Genomic DNA, 16,087 nt, shown 5'->3' on the forward strand with positions numbered 1-16,087 from the left:
ACTGACGCTTGCTGAACATTTATGGATACCAAACAGTGGATGTGAGCACGGTGAGGCAGTGAGTTTCAGTGCATTTCAGCAGTGGTGACAGCAACCATAGGTCAGCACCACTGGTGAAGGTTGTGATGAACACAGCATTCAGGCTCTTGTTCATCACTGGTGAAAATGCACAGGTAATGGTGGTGGCTGTGTTGAAAAGTAGTGCTTTGTAGTTGAGAACTTGCTCTCTCAACCAGTTACTGTGCTCACTGTATCTGTTGTTGTTTCCATGAAAATAAATAGGAGGCATTACGTTTGGAGAGGCCTATATATGTGGCCCAAGACAATTCCTCTTCACTCAATGCAGCCTAGGCAAGCTAAAGGGTTGAACACCCATGCAGTATTCCTCTTCCATCAGACTGGTGATTAAAAGAAGTGGTAAAAATATCCAGACACTGTTGTTTTTGAAGGGGGCTGATTTTCTGAGAATGAATTCTCAGTGTATTCTAAACAGGCACCTTCTAGAAGTATTCTATTCAAAGAACTATTCAAACCTGGTCACTCAAGGGGGAATTTTGCCCTAAGTAAAAAGCATCAGCTGGCTCAATGCAAAAATATAAAGCTGACCCCACAATTGGCCTGCTTCCTTCATACATGTTTGAACCCCCTGAACTGCTTGGGGTATTAGCATATGGGATCTTTTATTTACAAATGCAGTAGTGTCTGAGTGCATGAGGAGTGCTGATTAAAGCTATTCTGAGTTTTAGAGTGCTTTTCTGGCATCTCAAGAGAGGCAAATTCTCAAAAAAAGTAAATTGATCTTTTGAGGACTCTTTGCTGCACCAGTGAAGTATTTTAGCAGTGATGACTTCCAGAGCAGTGATAGAGGAAATACTCACAAGTGACTTCCAAAGCAAGGTACTTCAGATGAGAAGTTGAGTAGTTTTAAGATAAAATTTTAACAGGTCCTGGATGCCTCCTAAAGTTGCTTCCTCAAGCATCTGCACATCAACTCCCTTCACAATTTAAGCTGAGCATACAAAAACGCAGTATGGGTAGGCACTCTTGAATGCTGCTCTGTGTGACTTCCTCATAGTCACTTGGCAGTTCAGTAATAGAAATAAGAACATAGGGTTCTTTATGTCTATTGTGTCCATTAGAACAATGCTGCTGAGAACAACTGAGACAAAAGGCCTGGCCTTCAAAATATAGAGCCTGAAAGGAAAGCTTTGGGGCTTTTTTATTTTTTTTTTTGTAAGGTCCAAATGTGTTTCATTCAGCTTTGCTGCTACTCCCAAAGTCTGGTTATAAACAAGTATGATATTTACCCTGGAAGCTGCACATCTGGATTGCAGTGTCTGTAACTGCTTTCATTGTCATAGTAGTTTTGAGCCTCATAATATTCTGTGTGTGTAGAGAACAGCTTGTAAGGGGTAACCTGAGCCAACTCTATATGAGTGAAGACCTTAAATATCTTAAATCACCAGTCTGCAAGATAGCCACAGTCTTCAACCTTCTAAATTTGCCTCCAGAGTCCTAAAATGTTGCTTTTAATGTCCTGCAGAATTCTTCTAACTGCTCCCTATCAAATTTCCATGCTGACTTTTTGGCCAAAGCAATGATATACCAGCTACTTTCAAGGGAGATGAGCATGAACTTCAGAAAAGTCCACCTCTACGTGTAAACCCCCTTTTACTGTTAGCAGTAGAATCTTGAAATTCATTTCTTTTTTCATTTCTGGCAGAATGGAAAGAGGACACGAACTGTTCACTCTTAAGAGACTGAGGTCAGCTAGAGAAGGCTGCATTTGCTTGGAAGAACTGACAGACTATATTGGTTCTCTTCTTTCCCTTTTGCATCTTGGAAAGCTTGTCCTAAAAGCTTTTCCAGATCTAAAGACATGGTGGTAAAGTGTCAGTGTGGAAGAGTTAAGATGCAGCACTTTTCTTTAAATTTGCTTTTACCTTCTGCTCTTAAGTTACTACTTGCTGCAGCTGTGGCTTGACAGCTAACTGACTTCTGCATAACTTGTGGCTGATTACCTCATGTTCCTGGTTTCCTTTGTGCTTGCCTGAGTAATTCTTTGCTCTCACAAGCAGAAATATGGACAAAGCCATAGAAGAGTCATTTATTAACCACATAGCTTCAGGCAAACAAATAAGGCTGCACACCCCAGTCTGGATAATACTGTGCTGTGGAACTGTTTGAAGCTCTGCAGATTTGCTGATATCAGTGGAAGGCCAGGCTGTAAAACACAGAGGTAGAGATGTAACATGTGTTTGTCCAGCATCTGGCATTCTCTTACCCTTCTTCTAACTGGGTGTCTCTGTGGACCTCGTTCATAAATCATTAACACACGATACTTCCGGATAAGTTCTTTCTCAGAAGCTACTGCAATTCTGAGGATTAATTTTAGCCTATCCATTTGTTCTGCTCTTCAGCAACAGCAGAATTTATCTCTTGGACAGATTTTATGAATGATTATCCACATTATTAAATATTATGGCCTTTCTGGATGATATAAAGTCAAATCTAGTGATGTGCCATTTGTTCTGTCTAAAATTATTTTTCTTCTCTAATGCAGAATATATAGGTATTTGTAATTTACACCTTTTTTCTTGAGCTTGAAGTAGGGTTATAACAACTCAGTGCAGTGGTTTAGGCTTGGGAAAGAGCAGCTGGAAATTTGCCCAGCAGAAAAGGACCTGGGGATGGCATGGGGACCTGGGGATGCTGGATGGCATCTGGCTGCACATGAGCCAGCTGTGGAAGGATGATGGCATACTGGCCTGCATGAGAAATAGCGTGGCCAGCAGGACCAGGAAAGTGATTGTTCCCTTATACAGAGCACAGGTGAGACCACACCTGTAGTATTTAAACTACATCCAGATTTGGGCCCAAGTACAAGAAAGGTACTGAGTTTCTCAAACTTGTGCAGAGAGCAACAAAGCTGGTGAAGGGACTAAAAACCAACAAATATGAGAGAGTGGCTGAGGAAACCAGGTTGAGTTTGAAGAAGAGGATGCTGAGGAAAAACCCGCTTGCTTACTGCAACTATCTGATAGAAGGTTGCTGTGAGGAAGGCGTCAGTCTCTTTTCTCAGGAGCAACAAGTGATAGGAAATGACAAACTGTTCTCAAGTTGCATGAGGGGAGGTTTAGATTGGCTATAATGGCAATATTTCTTAAGGAGAGCGTAGTCAAGCATCAGAACAGGTTGTCCAAGGAAATGGTGGAACACCCAGGTCTGGAAGTATTCAGAGAATGTGTGGTGTGGCACTAAGGGACGTGGCCAGTGACAGGATTCGGCAGGTCAGATTGATGGTTGGTCCCAGTAATCTTGAACATCTTTTCCAACCTAAATGGTTTGATGAAGATCATGGATAACAGTTGATATGAAACAAGGCAAAGGATAGGAGAGTTCATCACTGACTTTTCAACTCTGACATAATGCAAGCACTGGTTTGCATTTCAAGTACAATTTCATTTGCTGGGTTTCGTAGCAGCCTTTACCAGTGCACATCAAAATACATATGTTGGGAGAAACTGAGTTTATTAAGACAGTATATTTTAAAATTGGCTCCATTGCCCCACAGCTGGCAACAAGGAAAAATAATCTGAGGCAACGTGTAAAAAACTTGTTCTCTACCTAGACTGAATTTTCCAATAACTGTCTCCAATAGACCACCCTATGACACTGATTGCAAACATATAAAGCCTGGTTGTTTCAAAAGTAGTAGAAATAAAATGTAGATGTTGAAATGCCAGCCTCCCTCTATTTCCTTCCAACCTTTTCTTTTCATCTCTTACTGTTTATTTTACTTTTTTTCTTTCACGGTACCTTTACTCTCGCTGGTGTTTCCTTTCAGTACCTCTCTGTTTCTTCTCAGAATCAAGTGGAGCTTTTAGCATTAATGGCAGAATAAGAGCCAGCAGACAATGAAAAGAAGCTGGGGCAGCAAATTCTGTGAGCATACAAAGCAAAAAGGAAAAGAATAATGTGGGTTACTGACACCAGCTTCACACACCACACGCTTGGTACCAACCAATTTGGAATTGTAATTCTCTGAAGTAAAGCCTAGCTCAGTATGTTTTGTTGTGCTAGTTTTAAAACTGTTTAAAAGATCTTTTAAAGCTTTGCCTCACATACCTTTGTTTTAAATAAAAAGAGCTTAGTAATGAGCAAAAACCAGCTGGGAGTACCATGTACAACTGGGACAGAGAGGCTTTCAGGCTCTACCTATGTGTTCATTGATTTTGAGCTGCTTGTCAATCATTGTTAGACTACTGACGTGGACTGAATTCACAAAAAAAGGGAATGCTGCTTATTTACTTATTTATTTGCCTTAAGGAGTTTGGGGCATTTTGAGGAAGCCGGGAAAAGGCACGAGCTACTGCTAATATGTTTGTGACAGGGCTCCACACCCTGACTGCTCACTGAAGTTTCCTTATGCTGTTAGAAAGCCAGAAGAAAGATGTGTAAATAACAGAGATTTTGGAGACATCTCTTCTTGCCACCTTGGAAAATGGAGAATGTTTGCAGAAGAACAGAACTAATTATTTAGGAAGGGAAGAACTCTGAAAATAAAATAGCAGACTGATGAACCTAGATCACTGAAAAACCCAAGAAGCACTCACTTCTGTTGTCTTGAACTAAAATACATTAAGTGGTTCTTTTTTTTTTAAATATACTTTCTACAAAGGATATTAACTAAAATACAATATTAGAGGACAAGGCTGTTTTAACAATAATACTTGTAGAACAGCTGCAGCTCAAATATAGCTGTGTGGCATGGAACATGCAATGAAACAATCTGCAAAATTTAGTGCTGTGAGTCAGATGTGGTTCTCATAAGCCACTGATGTAACACTTCACAAAGCAAGCTGCAGAACAGGATGAGATGGGAAGCTGCTGAAGGATTTCTGCAGTTTCTCCTCCCAGGTCCTCTCTACTTTAAATTCTCCACTGGTTAAAAAAAGAAAGAAGTCAGTATAGATATATTCTTCTGGTTTCCATTCATCATTTCTTTGGCTATATGGGTCCATAGCAAGTTTTTGCAAACTCCTGTTGTAGGAACTAATTAGTGTGAAATGTACTACAAATTTATCACAGCTTTCCTCACTAATAATTAAGGAAGTTGATAAGACATCCACAAAAACATAATTCACTTTCCCTTTGAGGGCAAAAAGGATGCAATTTTATTATAAAAACAATTTTATTGCCTTAGTATTACATTACAAAAAATGCCTTCCACAGCAGAACACATTAAGAACAGGGATGAATGCAAACCAAACAAAACAGAAAGTAAATCATCTATGAAACCACTTATTTCAGTACAACAGGGAACAGTAATCCAAGTTTGAAGCTGCTTTTCCTCCTCTGGAGAATGCAGCACTTATTTTTCTGCTTATTGGAGCTCCAGGAATAGGCCAAAGTAATTGCACTGCACTGAGATTTTGATTCCTTCTCTCTCAGAGTAACCCATACCTTGTCTCCAATGAGGACAAGTTTGTTGCAGCAGAGGAAAAGCTGTCATGAGAAAGGGCTGCAATTCTGACTTGCCAGAGCAATAGCTATGAAATGTGCTCTCTTCAGATGCTGGACAGAAAGGAGAATTTGTTACATTAAAACATGACAACATGTGCACATGTTTGGTCCACACCAACAACTGCTGCTCAGATCTCCACTCCCATCAGATTTCAACTGACTTCCAAAAACATAACTCCTCCAGGAACACAGCTCACATGAGCACTTTATGATGCTTCAACAGAACTCCACAAAGCTTAACTTCTGTCATGCTTTCTATTAGCACCTTTACAAAAAGGGATTCTTGAGTGAGGAGACAATCAAGATCTTTATCTTTTAGTGCCCATTAACACACTGACCAACACCTTCCTGTACATCTGACAGCAAATGAAAAATTGAACATACCAAAAGGTACCCAAATTCTTGGGTGTGCAGCCACCTCTTTGGCACCACAGTTTATCTGATGTCAGCACTTGCCTCTTCTGCTTAAGTTACAAATCATGCATTATTTTCTTTGAAGCGTTTATAGTCTGGCAAATTCTTCTTGCAAAGGATGTTGCTAGCACAGCTTACAAAGTTCAACCAATCCTTTCTCTTTACTTTCTTTTAATGTTATGAAATAATTGACATTTCTTCCTTCTCTCTGTTCTCATTTATTACATTAATAATGCTTCTGAAGTATTTCATAAATTCCATCCGAACATCTTCAGGATCTTCTTCTAAGTTGGAATGTATTAGTTTCAGCTTGTTCAATGGGTAAGCTTTGAATGTAAGAAAAAAAATATTAGGCATATGCCTTTAGAAAAGCAGCACTCGTGATCAACATCATGGGACAGATCTTGGTAAGACATCAGTTGGAATTCAGAAGTATCAGATGTCTCATACCCCAAATGACACAATGTGAAAAAGAAATGCAGCATAGCTTGTTGGCACTACAAACAAGAAGAACTTGCTGCTAGTTTAAATTCCTCAAATGTTATAATTAAGGCTTAAAGTATTGGTCTCACAGTCAACGAGGCATAACTGAATAATTCAGCACTGAACTGCATTTTACTACTGAATTGATAAGATTTCTGCATTATTTTAAAATTACAGAACGGTGTTATTATGTTAAATATGTATTAATATATTAATGCTTATAATAAGTACTTGTTTGAAAACCAGAATAGGTTGTCCAGAGGCAGTGCATGTTCTCACTTGTAAAAACAGCTACAAATAATTGTGCTGCGTGTAATAACACAGCTATAATAATTTTAAGAGGAAGATCATTAACCTTGTAGTACAAAGGACTCCTAGTCTGCTGATGACTAAAATGCAGGGTTAAGGGGCTTCAAAAATGTCAGGAAGCAGAAGGTAAAACTGCATAAGATGAACTGCTAGTGATGATTATTTCTGGTTGCAGTCATCAGTTTTAATGCCTGGCTCAGTTGCACACTCACTGCATGGCCTTAGAGATGTCACTCAAATGTTTCTAGTCTTTATTTCCACGTTGGGAAACTGGGACATTGTTTACCTTTTAGGTGACTTTTGAAGTTCAGTAACTTTGTTTTGCAAAGCATTCTTATAGTCTTAGATTTTCATGAAAAATGAAAGCCACAAGGTATGGCCAATTTCAAAGATTAAGAAATCAACAAAAAAACTCTGACCAACATATTCTATATTCTTACCTAAGGACAGATTTTCTGTGTCCTCTGCACTACCTGGCTTGTGATGTGCAACAAGGAGACACTGGCTGTCGAGCAGTGGCTGCTGCTGCACGAAGCAGGAGTACCACATTTCGATTTCTTTCAGGTGACTGGGCAGCTCAGGATTGAAGATTATTATTACACCGTGAGAGTCCTTCATAAGAGCTGGCCAGCATGTTTCAAACCTTGAAAAAGAGGTGCATGGAAAATGGTAAGGCTGAGAGCAGGGAAATGGAAATATGCACTCAAACTTCTCAGTTTTCTTCTCCCCTCCTCAGCAATGTATCTTGGTGGATGCTCCATCCCTGAAGACACTCAAGGTCAGGCTGGATGGGGCTCTGAGCGCCTGATGGAACTATAGGTGTCCCTGTTCACTGCAGGGGTGTTGGCCCAGATGGCCCTTAAATGTCCCTTCCAACTCATACAATCCTATGACTTTATGATTTCAGTAGTTTTTCTTGAATATAATGTTAGTAATCTTGCAGTAATCTATGATATTCCAAATATACTTTCTTACTTATTCCTAAAAACTAATCTGTCCAGTTCCGTAATCCTGGGAAATTAAGGCTCAATCATATAAATACATTATTTGAAATCCATTCACAGAAACAGAAACAGAAAAAGGCAGGGCCCCTGCTTTGCCTCTAACTTCATTCTGAGAACCACAGATTTTATTGTTATGCTCAGCCCGTAGCCAAAACTAACGGTGTCAGCTGGGATCATGGAAAGGATTACCCAGCATTAAATGCTCTACAACAGAAAGCAATACAAATTTACACAGGAGTGAAGAGGTGGTAACATTCCTCATCTCCAAAAGATCACAGGTTTCAAGGTCTTGCCCAAGAGAACGTTGTGTAAACAAGATTAGTACAGACTGAATAACCTGGACAAAGTAACAGCAATGCCAGCTTACTTCTGATCACCGCTGCAGTCCCACAGCTCAAATCGACACCCAGCTCCTTTGCTGTTCCCATTTAAGTTTGGCTTCTCGTACTCCAGGATCCTGTGAACACAAGCAGGTGTCATCCACCACCTCAGACCTGTGGGTTGCTTGCATCCACACTGCTGTTCTCACCTCACTCCTTGTGTTGGGACATAGCTGCCAATCCCCTCTGTGCTCTCCGAAACAAAGTTTGCCAACACGGATTTTCCAGACTGGAACACACGAGAAAATAAAAGACAACCGTATGAATTCAACACTCCAAAGCCACAACAGACAGGAGAACACGGGGCTGCTCCCAGCACCCTGCCTTCCCTCAAGGGAACTGCACGCAGGCCTGCCCACCTCCCCTCCCAAGCTGCACGGCCGCAGCCTCCACATCTCCGTGCCTCCCAGGCCTCGCCTGGGAACTGCGGCCCTCAAGGGGCAGTCCCGAGCCCCGGGGAGGATGCCCAAGGGTTACGTGCAGCCCCGAGGCTCCCTCACCTCGCGGGGTCCCACCAGCAACACCTTCGCCTTCAACATGGCGGCCGCCCGCCCGTCGCCTAGCAACGCGGCCGCGGCGGAGGGGGGAAGGGGGGGGATGGAAGATGCGCTGCGATTGGCTGTGCCGCCGTCACGTGGTGGAATGGACGCACATAAAGTAGGGCCACCCGGAACGCTGCGGACAGTTCCGCGTTCCCGCTGCTTGGCGGTGCAGAGTGGCCGTGGGAGCAGCGGGCGGCTCGGGGCTGCCGCGCCGTGGTTAACTGCTTTGGCTTGAGGGGCTCTCGCTGTGGTGTCCGTGGGACGGGGCTGGCTGCGGGGTTCCATGAGAAGTCTGGTAACCGACACAAACACGGCGAAACGGGCACAGCGCGCTGCGGTGCGGTGTCCCTGTGCTCCGTGAGGTGATGCGGTCCCTGCCTGCGGTTCTGCTGCCGTTTTGACGGCAGATTGTCCCTGCATGGACAGCACAGCAAGTTTGTTAGGGTAAGCAGGAGTATTCCTTGAGTGGCAGCTAAATACAACAAAACACGCCATCTGGCAGGCAGCTGTGCTGCTCCGGGGCTGTTTGGTGCCTGGGTACAAACGAGCTTTCAAGCAGGGCTTTTAAATGCTCCCGTAACATAAATGTTTACTACGGGTTCTGCTAATAAATGTGAGCCAGGACTGCTCTGCTCGCACTGAGATGGCTCTGAGCTCGTTCTGTCACGTATGTTTTAGGTTTGTGAAGGTACACATGTGAGTCAGGGTGAATTCACGATGCGTGGCACAGCTTGTTTGTTAATGCTTTCTGCTGCTGTGGTGTTTCTCACCTTTCAGACCCAGTAACTTTGATGGGTGATCTAGAGAGAAGCAACGAGGACAGCATCTCTCCTATTAGCTGGCACATCCACAAGTATGTGGAGAAAAATGTGTATAAAGGGATTGTGGACAGCGAAGTAGAAGGAAATAATGGACTAAGAGTGAGAATGGGTAAAACTGGCTGCTTGTGCAGCTGCCCAGAAAGCAGTTGGGATTAATTTTTAGATGAAGTATCATGTAGCATCCTCAAGTTTGTATCAGCCACTGAAGAGTAAGGAGAGCACAGCTGACTATGGCTGTGATTTTCCCATCTACATGTGTGCCTTAGGGCTTTAAGTCACATCAGAAAGTGGAAATTAAGCTGCCTGTCCGCTTAGGGTGACATTTTCAAAGCATCTAAGTTAAATACAGTTGCTGTTACAATCAGCATCTGCCTTAGGAGTTCAGGTTATGTTAGTTACTGATACGTTCGTTGCTGAGGCTACATGTGTACAAATCAGCAGGGCCATTTTGTTTTGTTTACTTAAAATTCTTTGTTAGACTGCAGGAAAGAGAAAACTCCATCTGTAAGTGAACTGCTTCCAGACTCTACTGGTCTGTAAGCCTTGCATTTATGAGATGACTGTTTTTTCACCAGAACATTTTGGTAGCAAGCAAAAATGATCTCCAGATGATTCTGTGTGGAAAGATCCTCCTTCTTCCTTCAAAAGCTATTGCAGGCTATTAATAATATTTCAGTAAAATTATTCTTTGCTCTAGAAATGTCTGTGAGAATTCACAGGTGCACTGATTGCTCTATCATGACACGTGGTGCTTGCTGCTTGAATTGCAGGTAAGAGGCTCCAAGTCAGAGACCCACAGGTTTTACTGGAAGCAGCAGTAAAATGTAGTGCCCGTCATTCAGAGAATACTTAAGCTCTTGCAAATCATTCAGTCTTTTGGAGAACAAGTATCATGAGTTTGTGTTATATTTTGTTGAATGTGGCATGTAAAATTCTTCTTGTGAAAGCAGCCCAAAAAAATCTTCCTAAGCTTGTGGCTCAGCACTGGTACTTTGTGTAGTGCTCTGTATTTCCAAGCTTTGGGAAACATACCCTACAGCAGTCGCATCAAGTTGTGTGTGAAAATACTGAATGCCTCTTCAGAAATACAGCCACATGGCAAGACTTCCCATGAGAATGAGTGCTCTGCATGTTTATTGTGCATAGTGTGACAGTCAGTGTGCGTGTGCAGAAACAGCCTTCGAATAGATGCAGAGACCCATGCTCTATTCCATTTATTGATCCTGATCAGTTGGGGAGCAAGGCATAGAATGCAAAAATTGAAAGGGAGAAACACTTTGTGTGTGTGTGTGTGCTGAAGACGTTTATTAAATAAGGAGAATATCAGTACTGTTGTGAGCTGCAAGCTTGCTTCTGAAGATGCTCAGGGAAGCAGTATCTATCTGATGTTGATTAAGCAGGTAGGCTGAGGTAGGCAGAAGAGTTGAAGTGTGGCTGCTCTCCGGACAAGGCTTTGGTAGAGCTAGGAAAAAGGACCAAGTGGAAATAGGACATTAAGGTGCATTGACAAGGGGTGCAGAGGATTGCTGCTCTTTACCGAGAGTCTTGTTTCACTTAAAGGTGGCTCCTAAGGGGGTGTGAGCACTCACTTCAGTCTTTCTCCTCAGAAAATCTGTTCTGGAAGCTCATGCAAAACCAGCTGCTTTGATCATACTAACAGATCATTGTGGGCTACGTTAATAGGATTTATCTGTGGTCTCAAAGTCTTCTTCAAAGAAGATTAGGATCTTTAGGATCTTAGGCATTTAGTTAAAATGCCTCTAAATTTCTGTGCAGTTCTTTCTGGCATCCAGGTTTGTCATCACAGAAGAGGCAGGGATGCAGAAAACTCAGTAGCCAATATATTTTCCTGACAAGTGGACATGACCTTATCAACACCCTAGAGGCCAAAGCTCTCTCTGTACTTTCATCAAAACCAGTGGTTGTTCCCAAGGATGAATTTGACTCACTCCATTTATGAAGTGATGTTTTAACAAAACTCAAGAAGCAATGCTCCACCTCTGTGTCCCCTCCAATTCAACACATCACAATGCTCAATTTTCTGATTCGCAGCACACGAATCTGGAGAGATGATTTAGCTCTGATGGTTTTAATTCTTTAGCTAAAACTGTCTATGATGCCTCTGATAGATGTCGTTTTTGTTATTCTGAGTTTCTCTGATCGCAGTCTGTGGAGCAACAGTAACACCTAGTGGCTAAACGTGCCGGTCCATTGTCTTCTTTTGTTCCCTCCCTTCAAGAGGTATGAGTTGGAGGGGATGTGGTGTGATTGACAGTTTTGACTTGAGAGGCCAACATTAGCATCTCCAGGGATTTGCCATTTTCCTTTCAACCCTTCACCATGTTCTGTTTTCTATTAAAAGTGGTGGATGAAATATGAAACTCTTCCTCCCACCCCCCAGCCTCCATCGCTTTTCTGGCTTATGGAGAAGGTTGTTCCAGTCCATCTTGATCTGTAGGTGGGTGGGCTGTGAGTGGCCTGGTCTACTACTTCCAGCTTGGAGCACTCAGATTTCTACATAGAATCCAATATTTGTTTTTCTTTTTTTCTTCTTTTTTTTTTTTTCTTTTTGGTATGAGAAGGATCGAGCAGATCACCCGACACAGCTTGGTGACCTTGGTACAGTTAACGTGGTGTTAACTTGCCTGAGTTGAGGCAGTCCAAACCAGTCTGTTCCAAACAGTACTGTTTCTAAAGATGTGGTGCACAGGATTGTTTGCCACGATCTACTGGGACTGCTAATTTATCAGAGCGGGGAACCCCTAGAAAAATAATGCTTGAGAGGAAAGAACCCACAGATGTTCACTGTGTTTGCAGGGAAGCCCTTCCGAGAGTTTTCTCTCCCATAGCAGAGGAAAGCTTCAATTTTTCCTTGGGGAAAAAAAAAATTAAGCAAAAGTATTTCAGCTAAAGCATTCATAAAGACAGCTTCAACTCTGTGGGAATTACAGTACAAAGCCATCATGGTTTTGTCATGTTCATGCTGTCTAATCTTAGGCTTGTGGCTTAGGTATTCTGAATTACCCTTTGGAAGAGGCATCTATTCAGGAGAATCTTCATTGCCTGATGACAGTCTGGGCTCTTAATTTGTGCTGTAGATACATTCTTTTTCCTCTGGGACAAACTTGCATCACTGCCTGCTCAAAGTAACAGCACTGCCTCCATGCCCATCCCCAGCTTTCAATTTAGGCCTGTCCCAATTACCAGGGAACCATTTTCAGCTGAAAACTGGTGTGACCCCTCTGAAAAGAAGAGAAAGAATAGTTTTCACTTGGACCAACCATCTGTTCCTGCTCACTGTGCTGCACAATAACCTGTTGCTGGCAGAGAGAAGGTAACAAGGACCTGTAGGGATGCAGCTAAGTGGGGCTGTTTCTTTCAGCCACTGTAGATATTTGCTGCATTGAAGCAGGCATATAATTACACCATTAATCAGTCCTCTTAAATTTGGTATTTTTAATGTCTGTTGGTGAGAGCGGTGAAAGAGAAACGTTGCCTGGTGGTGAGGAATGAGGAATAATGTGTAGGGATGTGCTGGTAGAAGAGGGCATAGCAGCTTTATTGAACTGGATAAAAAAACCTCGGTGCCTGGGTGGTAAAAATAACAGTTTCATAGGTGGTAAAGAGTACTGGATAACTAAAACAAGACAAACAAGGGATAGCTGTGATTCAAAAGAGCTCGTGCAACCTCTTCTATTAGACCCGTATGTTTTTTGTTTTGAATACAAAATTTCAAAGTAAATTTTGTTTCTCATTGACAGATGTGTTTGCCACCCCTGTTGGTCTGGAAAAAGCCTGCATTTATTAAGAGTCTGATCTATTTATTCACCCAAGGACAGATCCTTAATGCTGTCATAGAAAGCAAGCCAAAAAAGCACGTATTGCCTCGGAGGGACTGCCTTGTGGTCCTAAATGAGAGGACATCCTACTGACAGGAAGGTTTTGTTTTCTCTCATTTTTTTCTCTGCTTGACTTATGTGTTGCTTTGGAGATGATGGCCAAAGCCAGGAGTTTCTTAACCCCGCAGTCCTTCCAGGCATTATGTTTCTGTTAACATCCTGGGTCAAATCAGCTGTCTTTTCCAACGTCTCACATTCGTTTTCATTGCAGACTCAATTAACCCTTGGCAGCTTGCCAGTAGGGACAACGAATTTATACCAGCAATTAGTATATTTTGAGGAGTTTGGAACAAGATCTCCCCAGTCCTTGCAGCTTTGCTTAGTGCAGTGATGAATGCTTAATCATCATAAAAAGCCTGTAGTCTTGATAATTGTGCCTCAATTCCCTTTGAAACCTGGGAAAGATAGTAAGTATATCAGTTTCCTATGCTCGGCTCACTTGCAAGCTCTTCATTTGAAAGGTCCTCCCTAATATCTTTCGCCTATATACTCGTGTAAGACTGGCACTCTGATACGATCATGGCCTGCCAGTGTGGTGGTGCTACAAATGAAGATCTCTGCTTTCCTGCAGGTAGGAGTGGAGCTAGGAGAAGCATGTTGTACTGTGTATTTTAAACACTGAGGGGAATGTTTTGGAAGCGTAGGAAGATAAATACTGAGTGCTATCAAAGTGTTCCTATTTAGTAGAGATTATTGATCGTGTAGTATTAAGTAGTTCATTATTTTATTGTTCTTCAATAATTTGAAAACTTAAATATTCTTTTTTTGGCTTGGGTAGTGATGTTGTCTTGAGCTGGGTTGTAAAAATACTGGGCTTCACCTAAGAACAGATTTTTATAGTTTTCATCTTAATTAGCAAGCTCCAGAGTTAGATGGATTAATACAATCACTCTTTCTTTCTTTTGCTGTATAAGTTCAGAAGTATAATCTGTCACTTGTGAGAGTATAAAGAATTGGACTGGAAGCATTCCAGACACTTTACTGTAAGTGTTCAAAGATTTAATGGACTACTCAGTCATAAGATCTTTAATTTGAACTCGACCTTTATATTCTCCATTCTTAAATTCACTCTTTTTACATCCAGGGGATTTCCTGTTATCCAAGTATATATGGAGGCCCTTCATTTCTCTCTGTGTGTGTGTTTTTTAATTCAAATCAAATGTAAATGTCACTGGTAGACTTCACTTAACCTCCTTAGGTTCATATTTCTTATTTAATTGCATTTCATTTTAAGGCTTAACGCTGTGTATTTACTGCTATTAATAGCATGCCATATTTTAACCAAGCTGATATCTTCTGCAAATATATACAGAACAATGGAGATTGATTATACCGGATCTTTCAAAGAAACTGTATCTCAAAGCCATTTACAATGAATAAACACAGTGGAGGGTTCCAGTTAATGTAGTTCTTTCAATAACACAGCTCCAATATTAAGGAAATGGATGGCTGGGTTATCAAGACTGGTTGCTCTCTTCTTCCCCAGCCAGAGGCGGCACCTCAGCAGATCACCAGTGTAACAGCAGTGTGCCTTGGTATGTGCTGCAAGCTCTGGTTGTTCTCACAGATGTTCCAGAACTTCAGCACTGCTTTTTCCAAAGTCCACTCAACTCCCCTGTATGCTGGCCATGCTCCTTTCCACCCAACCTACAGCTCAGCTCTTCAAACGTACTGTCAGTCAGCTCAGGGAAGCTTCCGAACATGGAAAATAATTATCTAATTTTCTTGAAACTTCTAAAAAAGGGCAAGTATTACCTAGAGATCATGTATGGAAAATCTGGGACAAATCTACTGTGCTCTGCTCGAAAGCCAGCCAGCTGCACGCCTGTTTTCAATGCAAAATAGCGCATTGCCCTACAGCTGGGGCACTGCTCTGGCTTTTTCACAACAGTCTTAGAGTTAAACATTCAAGATGTGAATTGAGCCAAAAAATATTTACTCTGAGTCACTTCTTTCCAGGCACACAGTGAGGCTGATAGTCCTGTCCTACCACTTCATTGCATACCAAAAATCTCCTTAGTCTGGTCAAAAGATTTTATTTCTTTTTTTTGGGCAACAGTCAGCTTAAATATTTTGTGCCATTTTATGGACTTCATCATTTTCTTTCTGCCAAGAAAAGAACAGTTTATCACTTTAGATTACGTCTCGCCTTCGTTCTTCTTTTTCTTCTCATTTCATTATTCCTACTTTTTTTTTACCATTTTTTTTAATCCATTCCTATCATCCTTAAGTACCCACGAAATGGGGAAAAAGCATCAAACCCTTTGTTGTAAAGAATGGCACTGAGAGATTGCCCAAATAGCCCTTGCAGGTCAGGGATCTGAATCAAATCCCCTACAGCCCATGTATCCATCCTGTGTAGAACCTGATGGTGTGAGGGGTGATAGACCTGTGTAAACCCAGGGGATTAATTAGGGGTTTGTTTTGCATCTGCAGAGAGCTTGATCTCTCTTAGACAGAAGACAAAGCAGGGAGATGAAGAGCTGTGGTGAAAAAGCGGTCTGTGAAAGGAGATGAATGGTTGAGGAGTACAGTTTAAAAGTTCCATTTTAGATTGTCTAGAAATGGGAGTGAGCGAGGAAGGGAGGGAAATCTGCGTGCAGTCTGCTCCGTAAGGTGCTCAGGCTAAAGCTTGTTTGACAAAACCACCCAGTGGAGGAGGGTGGTTTCTGAACAGCAGGTCAATACCAAGATGTGGTGTCCATTAGG

General features: G+C 41.9%; 1 protein-coding gene across 1 annotated transcript; it reads right to left on the reverse strand.

The window, feature by feature from the left end:
• Window positions 1-5,142: 5,142 nt before the first annotated feature.
• IFT22 (intraflagellar transport 22) lies at window positions 5,143-8,678 on the reverse strand. Its single transcript, XM_042879629.1, has 5 exons — window positions 8,617-8,678; window positions 8,266-8,345; window positions 8,104-8,193; window positions 7,173-7,375; window positions 5,143-6,266 (listed from the first exon to the last, which is right to left on the reverse strand). The coding sequence occupies exons 1-5, from the start codon at window positions 8,653-8,655 to the stop codon at window positions 6,118-6,120; spliced, it is 561 nt and encodes a 186-aa protein (XP_042735563.1). The 5' UTR covers window positions 8,656-8,678; the 3' UTR covers window positions 5,143-6,117.
• Between the last annotated feature and the right edge of the window lie 7,409 nt (window positions 8,679-16,087).

Source organism: Lagopus leucura, unplaced genomic scaffold, assembly GCF_019238085.1.
Source record: "Lagopus leucura isolate 7727_CA_CO unplaced genomic scaffold, USGS_WTPT01 Super-Scaffold_100024, whole genome shotgun sequence".
Taxonomy (NCBI): domain Eukaryota; kingdom Metazoa; phylum Chordata; class Aves; order Galliformes; family Phasianidae; genus Lagopus; species Lagopus leucura.